The 26,089-nt window shown below is 38.5% G+C and overlaps 1 protein-coding gene across 2 annotated transcripts in view; it reads right to left on the bottom strand.

The window, feature by feature from the left end:
* Window positions 1–14,831, bottom strand: part of ZRANB3 (zinc finger RANBP2-type containing 3) — a 163,969-nt gene extending 149,138 nt beyond the window's left edge. Inside the window, exons 1-2 of one of the 2 annotated variants that reach the window (XM_084892252.1) lie at window positions 14,712–14,785; window positions 5,831–5,998 (exon numbers count right to left, since the gene is read on the bottom strand). In XM_084892252.1, the coding sequence (XP_084748378.1) occupies window positions 5,831–5,998; window positions 14,712–14,731 (188 nt within the window). In that variant the 5' untranslated portion in view covers window positions 14,732–14,785. Of the gene's footprint in view, window positions 1–5,830; window positions 5,999–14,562 lie in introns of both variants that reach the window. The other variant, XM_084892253.1, reaches the window with a different exon arrangement.
* Window positions 14,832–26,089: the final 11,258 nt, after the last annotated feature.

Below are 26,089 nucleotides of genomic sequence, written 5' to 3' on the forward strand. Positions count from 1 at the left end.
AGGAACACTGGGAAGGCTGTTCCTTACAGTAGAATGCCAAATAATAAATCATCATTTTACAACTGTCATAGAAAAAATTTATTTTAAATAAGAATCATCTATGAATGCTAAATCCAAGAGGGAAAATTGGATAAGAAGCAGCATATTTGCATGATCTCAATCGCTCATGTTTGTTAAGTAAGCTGATTGTTAGGTAAGCAACAATTTTGCCATAGCAAAAAGTAACTACATGGTAGAGAAACCATAGCACTTTGACAAGTAATCAAAATTAACATTAATAGTAAGAGGCTAAAAGATACAGTGTGCCTTCAAAAGCAATATTCTGAGAAGAACACAACCTAGCTCTCAGTTATGTAATAATCCAGAATGGACTGCATAATATAAATACTATCTTGATAAAACTTAAAAATTTGAGACACTTCTATAAAATAAAGTGGACTATATTCCTTTTAAAATATTTTTTATTGATTTCATAGAGAAAGGGAGAGGGAGAGAGACAGAAACATCAATGATGAGAGAGAATCATCAATCAGCTGCCTACTATTATAAAATGCTAGTGTCATGAAAGGCTAAGGATCTGTTCCTACATTAAAGGAAATAAAGAGATGTCATTAAATATAAAAAGTGACCCTAGACTGGATCTTGGGCTAAAAAAAAATGCTTAAAAAGAGTATTACTGGTACAATTGACAACATATATGTAGATTAAAGTTTTATATGGAAGTTAAATTTCCTGAATGTGATAAGTATGGCTATATTTTATAAAATAACTTTTTCTAAAAGTTAAAGTTATTTTCAAATAAAAGTAATAGATGTCAGATCAGTGGCTGCCTAATTCAGGAGGATGTGGTTGATTAGAAGAGGCCTATTCTGGGTAATGAAAGTGTACTTTATCTTGAATGAGATTTTGAAAACACAGGTATATACATATGTATTAGAATCCACTGAACTGTACACCTAAACCTGTGCATTTCATTAAATTTAATTACACCTAATTTTTTTAAAGTCACTAAGGAAACTCAAAGTTTAGCATGAGGGGAAAATTAATCATTACAAATCATAAGCCTATCTGAAAATAAATTTGGGGTTTTGAATTTTAAACTACCTATCTGACCTGGGAAACGGTAACCTAGGAACTTACTTTACAAATCCTTCCTGAAACAAAATTTTTTAAAAATTAGAAAATATATTGGGAAATAAACCATCATCTTAAACAACAAAAAGCAAAATTACCTTCTAAAGGATTTCAGATATATTGTATAAAATAAGTATGTTATAAATATTATACAAATAAGAAAATTAAAGCAAGGGGAGAAAGAGGATACTATCAACATAAACAGGCAGACAGAAACAGGATATTCTAGGACTTAAAAATACACTATGTGACATCAAGAACAGAAAATAAACTGTTTCTATTCTCCAATTACAAGAAAGGAAAGGACTGACTGTTCTTTGACATTAGTCAACTAGGTAATCTCTAAACTATACTATAACATTCAGCAAATCCTTAAACTCTCCAGCTTTTTAAAAGTCTCCAGACTTCCCCAAAGCCTGATACAATACCAACTTTTTGCTTTGTTTAAAGAGCCTGTTTAATAAGCCCAGTTCTCCCTTGCTTGGCAAGTAAAAAATTCAGCTATTTTCTTTCAGACATATTGAATAGGTTTTAGTTTCAGGTATTGTGAGTGGTGGTCTCTTCCTTAAGAGAATGTAATAGATTTATTTAACAGCAAATGATAGGATTGGTAAAGAAGAATATGGGTAAACAAAAAATATCCAATTAGCCACAAAAATTTTAAAAATTAAAAATTATGAAAAAGAAGGTAAGAGATATTGGGACACCAAAAAAATGTTTAATTCTGTAATAAAGAGGTAATATGCAAAATGACCATCACACCCTCACAAGATGGCTGCCTATGACCAGGCTGGCAGGCAGGTTAGTGAGGGACAACCAAACGACTGAACAAGCAGGCTGACTGGGGCAACTAGGCAGGCAAGTGGGTTAGTGAGGGATGACCAAACGAATGAACAGCAAGCTGCATGGGGCGACCAGGCTGGCAGTCAGGGGCAGTTGGGGGCGACAAGTTCAGCCGGGGGAGGGGGCAGTTGGGGGCAACCAGGTTGGCCAGGGGCGTGGTGGGACAGTTGGAGGCGACCAGGCCAGCATGGGGGGGAGGGGGCAGTAGGGGGTCACCAGGTAGGCAGGCAGGTGAGCGATTAGGAGCCAGAGGTCCAGGAATGTGAGAGGGATGTCTGACTGCCTGTTTAGGCCCAATCCTCCACAGGGTCCTGGATTGAAGAGAGTGCAGGATGGGTTAAGGGGACAATCCCCCCCCCCATGCATGAATTTTGTGCACCAAGTCTCTGGTATAATTATAACTGGAGATTAAGAAGCAGAAAAATTGGGCAAAATAATATTTGAAGAGACAGCAACTAAGAATTTTTCTGAATTAATAAATGGCATATAACCACAGATTAAGCTATAAATCAAAAACCACATGTAGGTATATTATAATAAAATTTTTGGATAGCCAAAGAGAAAACCAAAAATTAAAATATAAATAAAAGCCTAGGGGTTGGGGGACATATTGTAATAGCTTCAAATATATTAAATACCTAAGAATAAATTTAATGATTATATAAAAGAACTATACACTAAAAACTATAAAATCTTATTAAAGTTAAATAAAAGGAGGAATCATTGAGATGAAAATAAACGGCAAGCAATGGAAGAATTCCCATTCATGGATTAAAATACTTTTAAAATGCTCTATATTATAAATAAATCAATTCTCCCCAAACTGAACTGTAAATGGAAAACAATCCCATGCACAATCCCAGCAATGTTTTTGTGTGAAAATTGATAATTATTTCTATAATTTACAGGCAATGCAAAGAGCCAACTTCTAGCCTCAAAAACTCTGAGACAATAAATTTCTCTTGTGTAAGTCACCTAGTTGTGGTACATACTTTATTAAGACAGACCTGGCAAACTAATACAGACAGTAGCTACTTAGTGGAATATATGCACATTTTTTTATCCCAAAATTTATCTTCTTGATATATGCATAAGAGAAATGTATCCATATTTAACAAAAGATTTACTTAAGAATGTTTATAGCATTGTTTTTTAAGAGCCCCACACTAGAAACAACCTAAATGCTCACCAACAGTAGAATCAATAAATAAATCATGGCATATATTTACACAGTGAAATTTTATATGGCAATGGGGATAAACCAAGTACAAATACATGCAACAATATAAAAAAATCTCACAATGATGTTGAGTGAAAGAAGCCAGACACAAAAAAGTATACGTATATATGCATGATTACAATTCTATAATTGAACATGTAAAAGTAATTTATAGTGTTAGAGATCAGGACTGTGGTGACCCTTGGAGAGAGGGAGGTAACAGTGTTTGGGAGGGCCAAGAGGAAGATTTGGGGGATGCTAGTAATGTAATTCCCTTTCTTATCATGGTGATGGCTGCACTGTGAAAATTCTTCAAGTTGTACACTTATGATCTGCACACTTTTCTAAGTTTTTTTACAAGCTGAGTAGGTGAGTTAAACAGCAGATTAGAACAACTGAATAATGAACAATAAGGGAGATCTTTAAAAATATATATAATGTAGCACTGACAGAAAATATAAGAAAAATTAATAAAAGTATACAATAGAGTAGAAAGGTCAGGTATAAATCTAATTGAAATTGCAGAAGATAATAAAGAGAATGGATTAGAATCAATATTTGAAGAGATAATAACTGGGAATTTTCCAGAATTAACATGATACAAATCCCAGATTAAAAATGCGCTATAATTGGCCCTAGCCGTTTTGGCTCAATAGATAGAGTATCGGCCTATGGACTGAACAGTCCCAGTTTCCCTTCCAGTCAAGGGAACATGCCCAAGTTCCGGGTTCGATCTCCAGTGGGGGGCGTGCAGGAGGGAGCCAATAAATGATTCTCTCTCCCCATTGATGTTTCTCTCTCTCTCTCCCTTCCTCTCTGAAATTAATTAATATATATATATATATATATATATATATATATATATATATATATATATATATTAAATGCACTATAATTCCAGGCAGGATTATTTTTTTTAAAAAAATACTGAGTTAATTATAGTAAAACTACAGAACTTCAAAGACAAAAATAAAATCTTAAAATCAGATACAGATAAAAACAAATGATTTACAAAGGAATGAAAATTAGACTGATTCCTTTGTGTGTCAGGAGGGTTGTTTTGGTTTGGTTTGCAAATTTTTAAATCACAGAAAAGCTAAAGAATAATACAATGAAACATACTTATACCACTCACCAGATTCACTCTGTTAACATTTGAGCTGACACACTCAAGGTTTTTTAAAACATACACATGTCCTTCCCTTTTGGAAAAATGTAGAAAGTAGGCTACAAATGGAAGAATTTTTTACCCCAAATTCTTTATCATCCCAGGAATTAAAACATTCTATTCATTTACAACACCATTACCTCATCCTATATAATAAAGAGCTAATATGCAAATGCTCGCCACGCCCTCATACCAACACACCATAACAGCTCAGACACTCAACACTGCAGAGAGAGGAATAGGGACCAACCAAGCACAAATGAGCTCATGAGAAAGGGATGGGGACCGGCCAGGCTGCGGCCCGGAAGAGGGATAAGCTGCCCAACCTGTGGTCCCTGGTACCAGCGCCTGTGGCTGTGGCCCAGGAGAGGAACAAGCTGCCTGCCCCAGGTCCCGGGTGCCTACGGCTGTGACCTGGGCAAAGCCACCTGCCCACATTCCCCTGCGGCTGTGGCTGGCCCAGGCCCCTGGGTGCCTGCAGCCGGCCAGAGGGAAAGAAGCCTGCATCCCAGGTGCAGCATGAGGCAGAGGCAGTTAGGGGTGATCAGGCTAGCAGGGGAGCAGTTAGCAGAAATCAGACAGGTAGGCAGAGGGGTTAGGAGCAATCAGGCAGGCAGGCACATAAGCAGCCAGCAGTCCCAGACTGCGAGAGGCATTCGTATATTCTCTGAAGGGTCCCCGATTAGAGAAGGTGTAGGCTGGGCTGAGGGACACCCCCATACTCCTGTGTATGAATTTCGTGCACCGGGCCTCTAGTCTAAGATAATCAACATTAATTTCAATAACATCACTCTAATAGAGTCCAGATAAAAGTTTCAGTTATCTGAAAAATGTCCTCTAAAGTTTATTTTTGTACTTATCCAGGACCTAATCAAAATGTATGCTTTACTTTAAGATATTGTAGCTCTTAGTTATCTCTCAGTTTAGAACATTCTCACTCATGACGCTGAATCATATGAAGAGTTCAGGTCAGTTGTCCTGAAAAAATGTTCCACATTCTGAACTGGTTTGACTGCCTCCTTATGACCATAAGGTCAAGTATTTCTAAGAAAACACCACTAAAGAAAGCTATACACCTTCTGTGCACCACATTATGCCTGTCTAACATTATCCCTTTTGTAATTTTTCCCTTTGTGATTAATAAGTCACCTGTAGGGTAATATTTTGAGCTTTAGGAGCATACTTTTAATGGCAACTATGGAAACTAGAAAATAGCAGACTACAACTTTCAAAGTGCTAAGAAAAAACTACTATCAATGTAGAGATGTATGCCAACCAAAATATCATTCACAAATGAAGGCAAAATAAGACATATCTCGAAATCATTATCTCGTGATCCAGTAAAATAAATTAACAAAAGACTATGTATATAACACACACACACACACCTTTGCATAGAGCTTTGATTTTTATAAAACCTGACAGGGATTTAACATTTTTAGCATGTCTTGAAAAAAGTACCTTACCTGCCATCTCTTTTAAGGGCAAAAGCAATGCCCTCTTTCTGAAAAGGAAGCAGCTTTGCTCTTAGTTTATCAGGCAAAAAATCCAGCTGTTCATAAGATTCACTTGTCAAACAAGAAATCTGAGATGTAAAGGGCTTTTTTATGTTTTGAACTCTGGGCATGATGATCCTAAAATCAAAGAAAAAACAAAAGGGAAGGGGTTAGGGAAATAAATATTAACTAAGTGTACCACAGAGTTAAACATAAATAATAATGTAAGCATACTTACCAGTAGCCTTGATAAACTATCCACATAGATATAAATTCAATCATGTTCCCAGAGTTAGCTATTAAGAAAATTCAAACTACTAATTTCAAAAGCAACTACTTATTTCCTACCTAAAAACTCAGCATCACCCGCCTGGCTTGGCTCAGTGGTTCAGCATCAACCTATGAACCAGGAGGTCACAGTTCGATTCCCAGTCAGGGCACATGCTTGGGTTGTGGGTACAAGTGGCAGCTGCCAGCCCTGATTGCCCCTGAGGGCTTCTCCACCTCCCCCTGCTCCTGAGGGGCCAATTGGGGCAGTAGCCACTGCTCACACCCACAGACGCTGCTTGCACCCACTGTTGGAGATGGTCCCAATTGCTTCGTGCCACCAGTGGGTGCAAGTGGGACCAGAGCTGTCAGTGGGTGCAAGTGGGAACCGGAGCTGCTGGCAGACAGAAGACAGAGGGCCATGGTGGGAAGGGCTGGACAGGGGCACAGAGAATGGGCCGAGACACCCCTCCCCCCCCTTTCTCTCTCCCTTCCTCTCTGAAATCAATAAAAACATTTAAAATAATAAAATATCAATTTAAATACATTATATAATTATATAATACTTTAAATGTCACATATGGGGTTTTAAAAACTGCCATATCTGCCCTAGATGGCTTGGCTCAGTGGATAGAGTGCTGGCCTGCAGACCCAAAGGTCCCAAGTTCAATTCAGGACAAGGGCACATACTGTGGTTGCAGGCTCCACCCTGGCCTGGGCCTTGCAGGATGTGTTTCTCTCACATCAATGCTTCTCTGTCTTTCCCCCTCTCTTCCACTCTCCATAAAAGTCAATGGAAAAATGTCTTAGGGTGACGATTAACAAAAGTAAAATAAAATAAAAAAATAAAAATTGCCATATCTAATTATCTAACTCAGTGGTCGGCAAACTGCGGTTCTTTGGCCCCTTGAGTGTGGCTCTTCCACAAAATACCACAGTCTGGGCGAGTCTATTTTGAAAAAGTGGCATTAGAAGAAGTTTAATTTTTTAAAATTTGGCTCTCAAAAGAAATTTCAATCATAGTAAAACTATTGATATTTGGCTCTGTTGACTAATGAGTTTGCTGACCACTGATCTAACTACTTTAAAAGAAAGGACACTAGACTCTCTCATTGCATAGGCAACTGTTTTCAGAATAATGATAAAATAACTCCCACTTATTAAGTGATCTCTTTTTGTGATATAGTACACTAGGGAATCTTATAAAATCTGTAGTTCTCGCTGAAACCGGTTTGGCTCAGTGGTAGAGCGTCGGTCTGCGGACTGAAAGGTCCCAGTTCGGTTAGGGACATAGAAATATTGGTGATATTTAGCCTGGAACTTAGATTGGCCTAGTTTAAAAGTCTGATTTTTTCCCCCCTATTATGTAACAGTGCCTCTTAAAATCACTCATTCAACAAATAATTATTGAGTGCCTATTATGTACCTCACATTGTAGAAGGTACCAGATATACAAAGATAAATTTATGTTATTGTATCCTCACCCCCCAGCCCATTCTAGGACAGAAATAGGTATTAGTAACAAATAACTGCAACACAGTTAATAAGCATCATGAAAGGCGTATATATAAAAATAGTATACATAAGTGGGAGTGTTGACTCTGTGTAACATAGCAAACAATCAAAGCAGGCTTCATTTAGCAGAAAAAAATGCTTAGTACTTAGAACTGCTTGTTTAAATATTTGATGTAATTCTTAAATTGAAGTTACAGGAAGAGTAGAATTTGCAGATGGAGAATCAAGATAAAATACGGCCCGGCTGGTATGACTCAGTAGTTGACCATCGACCTATAAACCAGGAGGTCCACGGTTCAATTCCCAGTGAGGGCACATGCCTGGGTTACAGGCTCAACCCCAGTCAGGGTCCTGCAGGAGGCAGCTGATTGATGATTTTCTCTTTGTCATTGATGTTCCTCTCCCCCTCTCTCTCTCTCTCTCCCTCCCCCACCCTTCCTCTCTGAAATCAATTTTTAAATTTTTAAAATATTCTAGAGAGAAAGAAGCCATATTTGTAAAAACACAAAGTTTCAGAAAATCCTTAGCAGTTTATATAGCTAAAAAATAAGATGCTTGTGATAAGTGGTAAATAGGCCAGATCAGGGAGGGTCTCATATGCGACGCCGAATCTGAACTTGATTCTGACAAGAAATTGGGAGCTATTCTTGGAGTTTAATCAGGCCACTATTTTACAAAGATTACCTTGTCAAATCTGGAAAAACAGATCTGGAGACAGGGATAACCTTTAGAAGGCTACCACAAATAGTCCAGTTAATATAATTCACAATCTCTTAGTTTCAGACTCCTATATTTAATTACCTACCTGACATTTTCGGTATCTCATAAATATTTCTACCCTAAATGTCCAAAAACAATATCTTGATTTCTCCATCAAATTTGTGTGCCCCCTGCCCAATCTCTCAGTAATAATAAAATCAAGCAAGCTACTCAGACCAGCAACCTCGATTCATTCTCAACTTCACCCTCTCCCTTAGCCGCCATATTAAGTCTAATTATTATTGATTATTCCCCAAGTATATCTCAAACAAATTCATTTGTTTCCAGTTCCATTACCATCACCTGTCCCAAAGCATCACTGCTCAACTGGAATACTGCAATATCTCCCAACGGACACTCTGGTATTTTCCTTAATATTAGCTGACTAGAGGCCCAGTGCACAAAAATCATGCGCTCTGAGGCAGGGGCAGAAGGGAGGGATCCCTCAGCCCGGCATGTGCAGTCTGGGAGAACTCTGGGGATGTCAGACTTCCTTAGCATTGCTGCGGGGCAGGAGAGGCTCCTGCTACTGCCCCTGTGACTTCTGGCTGAGCAGCGCTCCCCCTGTGGGAGCACACTGACCACCAAGGGGCAGCTCCTGTGTTGAGCGTCTGCCCCCTGGTGGTCAATGTGAATCATAGCAACCAATCATTCTGCCATTTGGTCAATTTACATATTAGCCTTTTATTATATAGGATTTCCTTAAAGCACTTATAACTAGCAATTTTAAAAAATCTGTTTGCTAGAAAATTTTCTCACTCTCCTATTAGAATGCTTTCCATAAAGTCAAGAACCATCAACTGTCTTGCTTATTATTGTTTTACTTCAAATAAATAAAAGCATCAGCCAGGTCGATAAAAGTTAAATTAACAAAGCCCAGCACACATTTACTATGTACCAGGCACTACTTTATGTGTTTTACATATATTAAGTCTTTTAATTCTCACACAGTCTGTGACATAGGTACTATCTATTATCTCAATTTTACAGGAAAAAACTAAGGTACAGATAGTTAACTAATCTGCTCAAGGTCACCCAAGGAGTAACTGGCAGAACCAAGAAGAAAATCTAGGCAACCTGGACCTCCATTTGACCGTTAGTCAGTATCTCTTTTGGTAGAAGCTCAATAAATACTTCTTGACCAAAGAAGCAAGTGAGGTAAAAGAGGAACAGATTTAGGGGACATGTTGAATTTGAAGTACTTGGAGAAGGCTGAAAAGTACAGTGTGATAAATAGTTATAAATTAGAGATAAGCACTCAAAGAAGTTATCAGGTCCTACCAGAATCCATCTATCACATGCAAGCTGCTGTATAAAAAGTGATTATATAATTTTAAAAGTTAGATGTGCTCTTTAACTGCAACCATTTTGATCCAACTCTGTAATAAAAACATGTTTTAACAGAGAACAGAATGTCCCATTGAGCCTTGATTGTACCCATGAAAAATTCTGATTGCTAACACTAATTGAAATACTTTCCTTCCTTTATGTAGTTTTCCATATCTATATAAATGTCAAACTTGTATTTTGTTAATATACAAAAGTACAGAGATTTGTTTTTAATTTGAAAAATGATATAAAAAAACCATCTAGTAAACCATGAGAATGACAAGAAAATATCTAAAAAAGAAGAGGGGAAGCACACTTTTCCTACTAGCTTTCAAAACAAATTTACTGAAATTAAGATAACGAGTATAGTACAAGTCACACAAAAAAAAGAGGGTGGGAACCTGGTGGAGGGGGGGAAAAATGAGGAACTTTTGTAATAATATGAATAATAAAGATTGATTTAAAAAAAAATGAAAGAGAACAGAGTCCAAACAAAACCAAGTATATATAAATTGAAAAATTAAATGTAAAAACAAATGAAAATTTATATAGACATATTTTCATTACCTAATTTTTAAGCATCACAAATAAACTAGAAATTATAAAGAGAAAGATAGATTTCAACACTAAAAGAATTGAAACTATACCATGGGAATACATCATCAAAAAGTAAAAAGATACATTTCAAAGTGGGAGTAAAAACTTGCAAAATATGTGACAAAGATTTAAAAACCTAAGAAGCAATTTCTTTAAAAGTATTAAGAGACTGTGATAGATAAGAAGCTACTCACATGAGATTAAACTATAATGAACAACATAGATCTAAAAGATGCTTAGCATCAACAGAATTCAAATAAATACAAATTAAATTAATGAGAGATCACTTTTTACAATCTCATTGGATAGAATAAAAGATGGGAAATGGGTCCTCTCAAACACTGTAAGTAGGAAGGAAAATGGGCAAAACCTTTTGAAAAGAGTAATTTAGGAATTGGAGCATGTGTGGCTAAATAATCCTATTTCTAAAAAGTTAGATTTTGGTAGAATCAACATCATTAAAATGTCCATACTTCCCAAAGCAATTTATAGGTTCAATGCACTCCCCATTAAAATACCAATGGCATATTTCACTGACCTAGAAAGAACTCTCCAAAAGTTATTTTGGAACAATAAAAGACCCCGAATAGCCACAGCAATCCTGAGAAAGAAGAGTAAAGTAGGAGGGATCTCAATACCAGATTTCAAGCTGTATTACAAAGCCACTGTTCTCAAAACAGCCTGCTACTGGCACAAGAACAGACATATAGATCAATGGAATCGAATTGAGAACCCAGATATCAACCCAAATCACTATGCTCAATTAATATTTGACAAAGGAGGCACGAACATACAATGGAATCAAGACAGTTTCTTCAATAAATGGTGTTGGGAAAATTGGGCAGATACATGCAAAAGAATGAAACTAGATCACCAACTTACACCATACACAAAAATAAAAAGTTAGATTTAAGGGATAATCAGATAAGCATATTAATATGGAGCTCACAAGAGTACTGAGAAATTATTTAAAAGTTAAATGATCCAACAATCCAACTTTTCAGTATATATCTAAAAGAAATAAAAATCTTTAATTAAGAAGAGATATTTGCACACCCATGCTCACTGAAGTATCCCCAAGGGAAGTGGGCCTAAACCATTAGTTGGACATCTACTGAGGGCTCCCGGACTGCCAGAGGGATGTCTGATTGCCAGCTTAGGCCTGATCACCGGGGGAGCGGGTCTAAGCCAACAGGTGGACATCCCCCAAGGGCTCCCAAACTACGAGAAGGTGTAGGCTGGGCTGAATTTAAATGCACCAGGCCTCTAGTTATTCATTAATAGCAAATGGTGGAAAAAATCTAAATGTCCATTGGCAGATGAGTGGATAAATAAAATACAATGAACTATTATTCAGTCTTAAAAAAAAAAAATTCTGTCTTATGTTACAACATGGATGAACCTTGAGTACATGATGCTAAGTCAAATAAGCCAGTTACAGGACAAATACTACATGATTCCATTTATATGATGTATCTAAAGTAATCAAACTATTAGAAATAAAGTAGAATAGTGGTTGCCAGGAGCTGTAGGAGAGTAAAAGGGGAGTTGTTCAATGACCACAGAGTTTCAGTTTTATAAGGTGAAAAAGTTCCAGAAATCTGTTGCCTGACAGGTGCATACACTTAATACAACTGTATTATATATACTGGGGAGGAAGGAGTTGTGTGTGTGTGTGTGTGTGTGGGGTGGGGGGAGACAAAGTGGAGGTGGAGGTTAAGGGGAAGTGGGGGACATTTGTAATAGTGTTAACAATAAAACATGGTTAAGATGGTAAATTTTATGTTCTTTTACTTTGAAAAAAAAAAGCCCATAAAAATATAAATATCCATCACCTGGGAACTGATCACATTAGAAACATACAGTGAAATACTAGATAGCCATCAAAAATTATAATATCAATATTTATTCAGTCATATTCACAGCCTATTGTAAGTTAAAAAAAGTTTACAAGACATTTGATATCTTGTTTTCTAGCTTATGTTGTCAGTTTGGCTCAAATAAACTCTTACAAAGTTTTAAAAATTTGTTTTACAAAAAAGCAATGTGGTATGATACCATTCATATATGTCTGCACCTATAAGAGGGAGATATCTGTAAGGATACTCACCAAAATATAATAATGATATTTTGGGGTGATAAGATCAAAGATTACCTTTATTTTCCTTTGTTTTTAAATACAATGAATATGTATTGTATGAGTGGCAAAGGATAGTTCAAAAGAAGAAGGGACTGCCACCATTGGCTCCAGAATCCTGTGGTGGAATTTTACATATCTCTCATGATGTGTCTGGCATATATTGGGAGATTAATAAATATTTGAGGGGCAGGATGAGCAGTGGTCAAGAGATCAGGAATAAGACAGACCTGGATTTGAATCTCAGCTCCAAGTTTTATTGATCAAGGACTAAAGGTCTTATTGAACTTCACTGGGCCCCAATTTCTTCAACTATAAAATATCACATAACAATAATTATAAAACTGTAGGGAACATTTACATAAAGTACTTTAACATTAATCCTGGCTCAGAGGAAACTCTCAATAAAATGCTGGCTGTCATTACCACTTATTAACTTGATTTATTCTGGAAGAGCTCACAAAAACAAGAACTAATCATCTATAGAAGTCTATTAACTGCTAAATTATAATGAAAATTCCAACCTAATTAAAACAAGAGACAGGGTTTGTCTGTTGGACTCAACAACACTGTTTGGCTGAAAGGTATAGTTATAGCTCTATATTTCAGATGCTGCGGGTCCTGCCCCCCACCCCCACCCCCAGCCCGGGAGCAGACACAAGCAGGGGGGCTGGGGACACTGCAAGTCGGGCACAGGTCCCAGTTCCCCATGGGGTGCCATGGGATGCCTCTTTGCATGGTGGGAGGTGGGACACCTCCTCGCACAATTTCAATCATGCACTGGGCCTCTAGTTAACTATAAAATTTACTATCTAGTTGATGCATAAAAACTCAAGAGTATTAGACAAGAACGTTTTAGTGCTTCAGTTTAAAAAAAAAAAAAAGAGAGAGAAAATATGCTTGCTTACTTTAATCCACAAGTAGAATGGAAAGAGGTGACAGAATAAATACACAAAACATGACTAATGAAATCTTGATTTAATTTAGAGAGATTAAAAAATTAGTAGCCTGGCCAGTGTGGTTCAATGGTTGAGTACTGACCCAGGAACCAAGAGGTCACAGTTGGATTCCTGGTCAGGGCATGTGCCTGGGTTGCTGGCTCCATCACCAGTAGGAGGCGTGCAGGAGGCAGCCTACTCATAATTTTCTCTCATCATGGATATTTCTATCTCTCCAACCTTCCTCTCTGAAATAAATTTTTAAAAATATTAAACAAAAAAAATTACCTCTAATTTTCTTGGGCCTTTGTCTTCCTCACTACTTTTGGACAAAGAAGAAGCCTGTCTTTTTGGCACTGCTTTATCCCCAAAGACTGGTATAGTACCTAATACAGTATAAGTGCTAAATAAATATATATAAGATATTTATAAAAGTCTCAGTGAGAACCAGGGGAAAACTTAGAATTTATTTGAGAAAGGCTTAGTCAAAATGACAGGGAAATTAGTTTAGTCTTGGGGAGTAAAGACGACCTATTTCCTCCTGCGTCTTCTTAATTCAATGAATTTCCCAAGGTAATTCAAAGGAAACATCAAAAAGCAAAAAAATATGCACTTTTGCATCTGGAAGTGGGGCGTAAATCAAAGCCCAATGTGCTCAAATTAGGCTGTGGGCTCCAAAGTGCATAAATATCTTTATTTATCGGTGTATTACAGCTAGTACCTATCGCCACTTGTATGCTTTAGTCAACGACAAAGAGGTAAAGTCGCCATTTTTTAGCATCAATCCTGAGCCCTTCTGGAACATTCTTCCTTTGAACTAGTCTCCAAAAGTTTGTGAAAGTGGGAGGAGTTAGCTCAGACCTTCAGAGCTGGTTTTTCAGTCAAACTGATGCCATGAAGCCCTGCATACCCACAGTGGCTAAAGGCCTTAGAGGTTCCCACAACAAATAAATGGGTGCAATAGTGAGCAAGTCAAAAAGCAAGATACATGGGACTCTGGGATTGAAGGCTGGATGGAAATGGCATTATGGACTTATGAACTACCCCTGCCCCATTTCACCCACTCTTCCTTAAAAATGCAATTAAATTACGTTCAATTTTCTATCGCTCATGCAAGAAACTATCGACTTGCCCGCCATTCCACTCCCAGACGGCCACACCTGGGGTATCCGCTGCAGAGCCTCCAACTCCCGCCACACGTTTGGCTTGTATCCGCCCAAAGCGGAAGTGACTTCAAAGGGACAAAATGAAAGTAACAGTCCAAACACCAGGAATCTATACCACCTATGGTGTTCTGAGAAAACTCTACCTTGCTCTTCTACCCCTCATCTCTTCCGTTCCGGCGGCGAAAAAGATTCACTGCAGCCTCAAGACAACTAGCTCTCCTCCCCAAACTCCCAATTTTTCAAAAGTTTGTCCCTTCTTATTGGTCAAGGGGGCGGCATGGATCCCTCCCCAAAACTGCAATTCCCGTCAGGCTGCAGAGGGAAGTAAATGGAGAAAAAGGTGTGAGCAGGAGCAAAGCATGTTGGGAAACGTAGTTCGCTCTTCTAGATAGACAAGGGCAATCACTCCTCCTTCCCTAGAAAAACCAGGTGTTCGGCTTAGAACCCGTTACCGCTAAGGGGAGGAGTCAAGCTTTCAAGCAGTGGTCCTCTCATCTCCCCACATGGAGGATGAAATTTCTCTCTTACTCCTATAAAGCATTATAAATACTCCTTGAAAAAATGGTTGTCTCGCCAATATCTTCAGGTCAGTGAAAACTCCCAGAACTGCCCCCCACCTCAGGTTCCAACTCGTGGGAAAAGGTGGCTCTTTTTCAAGTGGGCAAAATGGCTGTCCTCTCAGCTTTACCATTGGTCACTCTGGGCGTCCTTCAAGGGCGGATACTAATCACCGATTGGTCCTTTGTCCCTTGAGGGTGGAGGAAGACTTGGCACGGTTCTCCCGCGGCCCAGGAGGAGATAAAGGGGTGGAGCGAAGGCCGTTTGTCTGGGCATGATTGGGTGGGTCTCCCGTCACTCCGACGGTAGACAGCCTATGATTTGTCGACTGCCCTCGAAGAGAACAAATAGGCGGAGCTTGTACGTGGTGGGAAGGGGCGGGACTCTGCCAGCCGCGGCTGCCGCTGGAGCCGGTGTCCGGGCTGGTGATGGGGTTAATTCCCTTTCGTAAGACTCTGACTTGCACCCACCCAGCCCCGCCGCCGCAGCCCCGCCGCGCCGCGCTCCAACCGCCTCCTCCTCCTCCTCAGTAACGCGGGTAAGTGATGCCGTCCCCTCCCCCTTCCAGGTCCCCGGGAATAACGCGCCTCGCTCCCCTCCCCCGCCGGCCGACCGGTAGCGCTAACGGAGAGGGAGGCAGGCTGGGGAGCGATGTGGTGTGTGAGAGGGAAGGTGGCCTTCCCCACCGAGCCGTCGGCCTCCGGCCAGGCCCCGCCGCGGTGCCTGCTGCCAGCCCACCCCCCAGCAGGTCGGCTTCCGAGGGAGCCCGGCTCTCCCGGCCCGCCGCTGCGGGTGCAGCCGCATCCACTGCCTTGTGCCCACCGCCCCCCACCGGGGGCCATGTGAAAAGCAAAGCCCTCGAGGCCTAGCGGAGGAGGCAGGGGAAAGGTTCCCTCGTCCCTGCCATGGCTGCTGCCGCGGCCCTTGCAGCCCCGGAGACTCGGGTCCCAGCCGCCGCAGGCCTGCCGGGGACGGTGCCGCGCGTGTTTCTCTCCGGCGCGGCCGCCGCGGGCCCCGGCCCCCGGCCCCCGGCTCCCCGGCCCCTCAGTCTCCCCGGCCCCCAGGCTCCCGGCCCGCCCCGTGGCCGGGGACCCCGGCCCTGCGCCGCGACAATTTTTAGAAAGCAAAGAGGGCATTTGGTGAAATGTAGGCACATTTTGGGAAAAAGCACAATGGGGAAATTAAAAGGAAAGTTGAATGGCTGTCAGTGCCCCGGACTCCAGGGATCAGATTTACACTCGTTATGTTGGAGCCATAGGATGTGTCCCCCGCAAATCCCGGTGTGGGTGAAGTTTTTTTGTCGTTCTCTTTTCTGTGTTCCTAGGTGCAGAGGTGCCTCTGTTCTTTGACCTTGCTTTTTTTAGAGAAATTTCGATTGTTGAGGCTCTCATGGCTCGTGTATAATTGACCCGGGGTAGCAAGTCAACTAAGTAAAAGGTGAAGAGGTGCTTGGTAAAATAGTAAGGCGTAGTAAATAGCATGATTTTTTTCTAATAAGATTGTCCAGAAAGAAAAGTGTGATATATATCTAGATATAGATATAGATATAGATATTATATATAGATATTATATATATAATATACAATATATATAGTTTTGACTAATTGTAATACTGAAGAAATCCTTTGCTTTTAGCTTAAATGTCATTGATTAAAAGAACTGTTAAGAAATGAAAGAATAAAGTCAAACTGGAAGCTCACCTATGTATAATACTTGAAACAGTAAGACCTATGTCATATTTAATATAGTAGGATACTGGTGTGATTAATTTGACACACCTAAGTTTAACAAAAGTTGGCATATTTAGCCATATTTGAGACCAAATAGCTTCTTCTCACATGTTAAGTACTCATCTTTTCACTCCTTGCTTTTTTGCCTGGGTAAAGATGTCTTTAAACAATGGATTCTATAATTTATAGTAGTCATGTCTGTAATGAGTGATAAAATTCTAGGCCTATTTCTGAGGCTTGTTACCAGAATAAACGTGGGTTCTGAAGAAATATCTGAGTTTTAACTGTTTCACAATATTTTCAGTGTTTGAGGAAATTATACTGGCTTAATGATCTTCCATATTCCATAATTAATACACCTACATACAGAATTGGCATAGAGCCATAGATTCAGGGCCTGGAAGAAATTTGGATATGTTACAATTTTAAAAATGGAATGCATAAACCCTGAAAGGTAAGTCCCCTCAGTTCCCCACGAAGTAGCCACAGCATACATAGCTCAGCCTAGCATTTACTAAAACTTGTTGGTTAACTAACAAATTATATAATTGATGCTTTCAGATCTTATGTGCCTTATGTACAGAGAAAGGCTGATAAAAATATAGGAGGCTTCTGCATCCTCTTGCTAGCGATGGGACCCTTTATGAGACTCAGTTCAGTTTCCTCATCTGCAAAATGGGGTGATAATTTTTAACTCATGGGGTTGTGAAGCTTAGAGATAAAGTAGCATGGTGCCTAACACATAATATGTATTATTAAATATTAACTATTGCTATTTTCATCCATATTAAGAGAATAAAAAATTTTTTCACTCACACTAGGTGTTGCAGTCTCAGAAATGTCCTCTTAGTGGGGATTACCCACTATCGGGGTTTTTTAATTATACAGTGACTTAAATGGCAGTTTGCAGCTCGCCATTTTCTTTTATATAGCATATATTTTATTGATTTAAGAGAAGAAGGGAGAGGGAGAGAGAGATAGAAACATCAATGATGAGAGAGACGCATTGATTGGTTGCCTCCTGCGTGCCCCACACTAGGGATCGAGCCCCCAATCTAGGCCTCCTGGTTCATAGGTCAATGCTCAACCACTGAACCACGCCAGCCGGGCTGCAGCTAGCCCTTTTCAAAGTTAAAGAGATGTGAGAAATTGATTATCCCATACTCCAAGTGTCCTTGGAGTTTGTACAGTTGGACAGATTTAAGGTTAGCATGAAAAAAATCTTATTATAAAGTCTTCTGACAGTAATGTCTGGCCAGGGTTCAAGGCAGCTGCACCTTATGCTGAATAGCGAGCTGAGGGACATCATGTCATGGCAGACTTCCCAACCTATTGAACCCAGTACAGTTGGCTGCTGCTTCAGAGACTTACATGACAATAGCAGTAGAAAATTTTATGGAATTGAAATAAGCTTTTTCAAGTTATTATGCAGAAGATAAGCATTATCATGCCTTTCCAAGTAATAAAAGGGATTTTCTTGTACTTGCCCTTTAGAATAGCTGATTATACCCAGTTGAGTTAATGTTAATTCCTCGAAATAAAGCACCGAAAGTTGATAAATTTTATTTTTTCCATTCTTGAAAATGTTACAATCATAAACACTGTTGCTACTTGATTTAGAAAATTTCACTTTCATGATATTTTGTAAAAACATGTTGGGCAGTCTCTGTCAAAGAGGTGTGGTTGCAAATGGCAGTTAACTTTTCAAATAGATCTTACAGCTCCAAACCACAGAATCAGTACTCTTACTCTTGTCTTTATAGTGACACCTGCATACAGTGAAAACTTATTTCTTATAACTTAAGATAAGTAAACTAAGATGGTTATCTTAAAGAGAAAGAAGTGTGTCAGTTTCTTAATATAATAGTAACCTTTTCTTTAAAAAGGTAAAATATCTCTCAATCGCTGAATTCTGATAGTTTACTAATAGTACAGACATGTGCAAAAATCAAACAAAATTTTAAGTTGACTTTGCTTCCTTACTAAGGATATGTTATATAATTAAGCAAATTTGCTTGTACCTGATTAAAGGTGAGAGTATGTGTATTTTTCCAGAATTCAACTCAATTCAATTAGTCATTAGCTGATGGTTGAAATGAGATGTTATTTAATCTGGACTCAAAGTTAGTTTTCTACATAATTTTACAGCATTTTTTTTATTCCCAGATTTTCCTTTAATATTTTCCCTTTTCTTACCTTCTTTGTCTCCACTTTGCCTATTAACTTAATTTTTTTTTTCCATTTGAAAGCCTACACTTTATTACTGGTGTTATTCTTTCTGTGCTTTCTGAAATGTAAATTTGTGACTTTAAAAATATTTGGTTATAAGCTCACTGCTAGGCAAGTCGCAAAGTTTTAAGCCTTTTTTCTAAATATTAGATCACATAGTATGTTTAAATTTTTTTTTTATAGCCTGCTTAACTAATGTTTTCATCTACAATTCCTTGACACTACTTCAAAAGAAATTAATCGTGGGAAATAAACTACATTTGTTTTTATTTTTAACCTTTCTTCTTAAAAGACAATAATTTGATATGTCTTGTTTAAGAGCTTAAAGTACTATAATTTGATTTCTTCCAACTTTAGTTTGATCAGTGATGGATATAAATTATTTTTGTGAAGTAGTTTGTACAATTAACTTTACTAATCTATCTTCTACATGAAAGAAGTCCCATAACTGGTACAAAATATCACATTACAGTATAAGATGGAAGTTTAACTAACTGCAAATTTACCTTGCTACATTGGCCCTCGCTGGAAGGGAAGCTGTGGGATTTAATTTCAGTGTGGGAAGGAAAAAAAAACAACCTCTGTATATGTATGCAAAGCTATGGCTTCAATGAACATAAATCCCTCATTAAGTTCCTCTTGGGAAAGAAACTTGCTTATGACAGAATAACTATGTTTAAAATAAATATCTTTTTATTGGAAACAACCCAAATGCCCTTCAGTCAGTGAATGGTTAAACAAAGTGCTATATTCATAATATGGAATACTATGCAGCAATAAAAAGGAACAAACCACTGCTACATGTGGCAACCATGTGGTTCCATTTATATAACATTCTTAAATGAGGAAATTATAGAGATGGAGAACAGATTAGTGGCTGCCAGGCATTAGAATGGTGTTGGGGGAGCAGGATGGTTATGACTATAAAGCAGTAACATGGGGGATCTTTGTGGTAATAGAATAGCTCTGTATCTTTTTTTTTTTTTTTAATATATATTTTATTGATTTTTTACAGAGAGGAAGGGAGCTAGAAATGTCGATGAGAGAGAAACATCGACCAGCTGCCTCCTGCACACCCCCAACCAGGGATGTGCCCGCAACCAAGGCACATGCCCCTGACCGGAATCGAACCTGGGACCTTCCAGTCCGCAGGCTGATGCTCTATCCACTGAGCCAAACTGGTTTCGGCATAGCTCTGTATCTTGATTTTGATGACGATATATAAATCTATACAGGTGATAAGTTGCATAGAGACAAACACACAAATGAGTGCATTTAAAACTGGTACAATCTGAATAAAGTTGTAGATATCAATGTCAATCCTGGTTTTGACATTAAACTATACGTAAGTAATGTTATTGGAGGGAAATGGATGAGTAATACATAGGACTTGCTGTTCTATTTTTTTTCAACTTCCTATCAATATGATTATTTAAAAATTAGAAAGTCAAGTACAAAAAATAGCCATTACTTATATGTATGTTCCCGTATGGTATTTTTAAAAAGGGGGGGGGGTCTGTTATAACAGATATTCTTTGCAAAACTCTGTTCATAAGTTTCTTATTGTTCCTTTGTGTTATTTTTACTGTCATGTTCCCATATATCTGAGTACAATGGAAATAAATACCTCTACATCAAACATGTCCAAGATGCAATTACCATTTTCATTTATATGCTTTGTTTGCCCTAAATGCCAATTCTTTTTTCATTCTTCTTTTATTAGGCCTTGTTGCCCTTTCACTTTCCAATCACTCATTTAAGCTAAAAAGAATCTGATATCAGTCATCTTTATTGTTCATTTTTCATTTGCTATAAGGCTTGTGCTTTTTTGAGCAAGCTCTTGTTGGGAAGAAATTAGGCAGATAATTTAGCCTTTGCCTGAACTATTCTAGTGACAGAGCTGCATTCCTAAAGGACTTGGTTACATTTCCTTGTTTTGAGGTCTTCATTTAACAGAAACACACACACAAACATTTGATGTAGGAAGGGAGGGCATAGAGAAGAGGAGATCCAGCTGATCCCAGACACAATTAAAGTCTATCTATCTATCTATCTATCTATCTATCTATCTATCTATCTATCTATCTATAAAAGCCTAAGCAACCACACGATCCGTTGACCGGTCACTGTGATGTGCATTGACCACCAGGGGGCAGATGCTCAACATAGGAGCTGCCCCCTGTTGGTCAGTGCGTTCTCACAGGTGTAGCACCACTCAGCTGACCAATGGACATCAGACACAGGGCACCACAGCAGCGCGAACCTCTCCTGAGGGACTGACTGGGTGCCAGCCCACTGCAAGAGGCTTTAGACTGCCAGTTTTTCTCTTACTCAGGGAGGGTGGTATGACCCATAGGGAAGAAATGTTTTTAAGGACAGTTTTAAAACCTGTTTTTGGATAATAAGATGATTTGAGAGAATTGATGCTCAGACTTAACTGATTTTACTCTAGTAATTTCACCAACTTCTGTGTCTTACTATTCAATATGCTGAAAAGATTGTAAACATTTTGCCGAAACCGGTTTTGCTCAGTGGATAGAGCTTCTGCCTGCGGACTGAAAGGTCCCAGGTTCTATTCTGGTCAAGGGCATGTGCCTTGGTTATGGGCACATCCCCAGTGGGGGGTGTGCAGGAAGCACCTGATCAATGTTTCTCTCCCATCGATATTTCTAACTCTCTATTCCTCTCCCTTCCTCTCTATAAAAAATCAATAATAATAAAAAATTAAAAAAGAAACTAAAGATGCATTAAAAAAAAAAAAAAAAGACTGTAAACATTTTCGTTACTGGGATAGAAAACGGAGCCAGTGTGGAACTTAATACAATTCTAAAATTAACTTTTTTGGAAAGTCTGCATTTATAAAAAGATTTTAAAAAATCAGTTCATTCACATAAAAAAAGTGCAGTGGATCTGTAACTGATTATCACTCCTTTATCTACTGTTTTATTAACAGGATTCATGAGTCTCTTAAGACAGCTAGAATGATCTTAGCACCAGAAATCAAATGGAGTCTTTTCTATGCTTTCACCAATTTAACAAAATCATGTCACATTATTTTGTTATAGGTTAGACGCAGGGGTCTTCAAACTACGGCCCGCGGGCCACATGTGGCCCGCAGAGGAGTCTGATCCTGCCCGCCAGGTTTTTTGGGCAGTGAGCGCAGCCGAGGTGTTACAGTAGGAATTAGTAGTTCATATAGTCCGGCCCTCCAGCTCTCAGAAGAACCGTGATCTGGCCCCCACTTTAAAAAGTTTGAGGACCCCTGGCGTTAGAGCATAGATATCCTGTAATTTTTTTCACTTTTCCTGGAAATTTTGTCTTTTGTTCTGATTAACAAACAATGATTAACAAACATTGATATATCCTCACAGTTATTCAATCTGCTTCATAGAGGCCTCTTTCCCTAAAAAGATTTCGCTTGAATTCTTTGTCCTGCTTTCATCCTAGGACTTCCCTTCACAACCTTCCTACCTTGAATCACCTGTTCGCTGAATACTGTGGATACTTCCTCTTTCTTAGTTTTAATACTCTTGCTAGTAGAGAATAGCCTGAGATATTTTCCCAAGAAAGGTTGTATAGGAAGTAAACCTTTTGCAACCTTATATGTCTGAAGTCTTTATTCTGCCACCATACTTGACTGATAGTATAGATCAGAGATTTTCAACCTTTTTCATCTCATGGCACACATAAAGTAATTGCTAGATTTCTGTGGCACACCAAAAAATTGTTTTTTATCCCTCTAATAAAAAATTAAGTGTAATTTAGATTTACTAAAAATTAATAATAATAAACCTTTTCGCTCCAAAGTGATTAAAAAATCAGATGCCTATACTTCTACATAAGGATTTCTGGTACCAAGAATTAACCAATCAGACACAACCTTGCTATGCGACAGGACTGATAAGGTGCAACTCTATTATATGGCATATATTTATAGACAGAGCATCCACTTCTCACAGCCATTGTTGTGTTGGCCAAGGGAAAAGAGGTCAGTGCTCCTGACTAAATAGTCAGGTATTGCATGTCGTAAAAATTCTGCTGCGCACACATTGAAAATCACTGGTATAGCCGAAACTGGTTTGGCTCAGTGGATGGAACGGCTTGGGGACTGAAGGGTCCCGGGTTCGATTCCGGTCAGGGGCATGTACCTTGGTTGCGGGCACATCCCCAGTAGGGGGTGTGCAGGAGGCGGCTGATCAGTGACTCTCTCTCATCGATGTTTCTAACTCTCTATCTCTCTCCCTTCTTCTCTGTACAAAATCAATAAAATATATTTAAAAAAAAAAAAAAGAAGAAGAAGAAGAAGAAAATCACTGATATAGAATGCTAAATTCAAAATCATTTTCCCATTCTACTTAAACATATCACTGGTGTTTTCTAGCATCTGGGTTGCTTTTGTGAGATCAGCTGAAATTTTCCAAGTATATGCAAAATGTTATCTGTTACTAAATTCAGTGTTTATTAAAATTTTGCTCTTTTTGCTTTATCCCATATCTATCAACCCATTTTTTATGCATTTCAAAATAAATGTCAAGGGGCACTGTACTTCATTCTTGAACACTTTGGCACATAAAATTGACTAGAGTTCAATATTTAGTTACTTTTTTATAGGTAGATAGGCATATAGAAAATGCACAAAGCACAAACTTAACCATTTAATGAGTTTTTGGCAAATTGTATACATCCCCAGAACCCACCCATGTGTCTATCAAAATATAGAACTTTACTATCACCCCAAGAAACAACCTCCAAAAGTTCTGATTCTTTTCTACCATATATTTTCCTGTCCTAGGACTTATGTAAATAGAATCATTCAGTACAGGGTAGGCAAAAGTGGGTTTATAGCCTTGAGTATGCAAAACACCATTTATTCTTGATTCTTTTTTTATTGTATTATTTTCCATACAAACAACTGTAAACCTATTTTTGCTCCACCTTTTTTGTACTCTTGAAATCCTTTCACTCAACATGTATTACAGATTTATGCATGTTATTGCCTGTATCAATAGATCATTTTTATTACCCAGTAATATTCTGTGCACATATGCAATTCTTTTTTTGTTCTGATGATAGCTACCAGTATGCTGTTTCTGCTTTTTAGTTATTATAAACAAAGCTGAGACTCACAAGCATATTTAAGAATATGTTTTAAATGTTTAATATACAGTATGCTGCACAAAAATTCAGTTGTATTTTTTTATTCAATTCTTTTTCTGTTCTTAAATTTTGATTAATACAAAGTTAAGTCATAACAGCTGAGAATACTATCACACTTTATGTCCCCTTTTTTCTCCCATTAACCCCTTGACCACCCCAGTTCACTGCCCCAGGCCTTCACCACCCTACTGTCTGTGTCCATGGATTATGCATGTATGCATACAAGTTCTTTGGTTGATCTCTTCCCACCTATCCCTTCTCCCCATCTTCCCTCTGAGATTTGACAGTCTGTTACATGCTTCTATGTCTCTAGATCTATTTTGTTCATTAGATTGCACAGATGAGTGGTATCATGCGATACTTTTGTTTCTCTGACTGCCTTATTTTGCTTAGCATAATACTCTCCCAGTTCCTTCATGCTGTCTCAAAGGGTAAGAGATTCTTCTTTTTCACTGCTGCATAGTATTCTATGATATAAATGTAACACAAGTTTTTTTATCCACTCATCCACTGATACGCACTTGGGCTGTTTCCAGATCTTAGCTATTGTAAGTTGTACTGCTATGAACATAGGGGTGTATACATTCTTTCTGATTGGTGTTTTGGATTTCTTAAAATATATTCCTAGAAGAGGGACAGTTTCATCCTTAATTTTTGAGGAAATTCTATATTGTTTTCCACAGTGGCTGCACCAGTCTGCATTCCCACAGCCGTGTACTTGGGTTCCCTTTTCTCCACATCCTTGCCAACGCTTGTTTGTTATTTGTTGATGATAGCCATTTTGTACTGTCACACTTTTAATGATTTCTTGCTATGCTCAGTAATGTGAAGAACAAGCAGAAAGATTATTTAAAATCATCCCCCCCCTTTTTTTTTAATTTTGACCATTTTTGTTCAAACTGTAGAATTGACCTGTTTTTCCTAGTCCATTTAGAATTTTGGTAATTAGGTGTTTGTTTATTTTTTAAATCTTTTTTGTTGAGATTATTACAGATGTCCCTCTTTTTTTCCTCATGGCCTGCCTCCATCCAGTTTCCACCCTGCTCCAGGCCTTTACCACCCTATTGTCTGTGTCCATTGGTAATGCATATATGCATTTAATCTCTTCCAACCCCCTTTTCCTCTGAGACTTGTCAGTCTGTTTCATTTCCATACCTCTGATTCTATTTTATATACCAGTTCATTGTGTTCATTAGATTTCTTATTCATTTATTTTTATTTTTAGATTCAATTGTTGATATGTATTTGCTGCCATTTTGTTCATATTTTTTTAATCTTTTTCTTTCTCTTCTTCCTCTTCTTAAAGAATACCCTTCAACATCCTATTTTATAGAGGGGATATGCTAATTGACCATTACTCCATCACAAATATGGCTAGACCCATAACTGAGGCCAACTTCCCATCAAGAGCCTTAAAGAGCAATCAGCAGGGACCTGAGGCTATGCCCTCCCCCGCCAACCCCCATGGGGCTTGACAGGCAATCTCAGGCCATGTTCCTCACCTGGCAGGGCTTGATGGGGGGGCCTCAGGCCACCTTTCCCATCCTGGCACCAGGAGACTTTGACAAGGTGGGACTGGCCGAGTCTGGATCTAGCCCAATGCAGGTGGGGGGATGCCAGGGACCTTACTCTGTGTCCCATGGTGTGCCTCAGACTCTGACAGGAGGAAAGTTTTCATCTGCATTTGACTAATTTTCTTTCATCTCTGACACTTCTATTATAGAAAAAGGGCAAATAGCAATATTAAATTATTTGTTCTAATTAATCCCCTTTTAATGTGCACGAATTTCGTGTACCGGGTCATTAGTTTCATATAATACTGGTTTGGTGGTGATGAACTCCTTTAG

The sequence above is a fragment of the Pipistrellus hanaki genome, assembly GCF_964339955.1.
Source record: "Pipistrellus hanaki genome assembly, chromosome: 8".
NCBI lineage: Eukaryota > Metazoa > Chordata > Mammalia > Chiroptera > Vespertilionidae > Pipistrellus > Pipistrellus hanaki.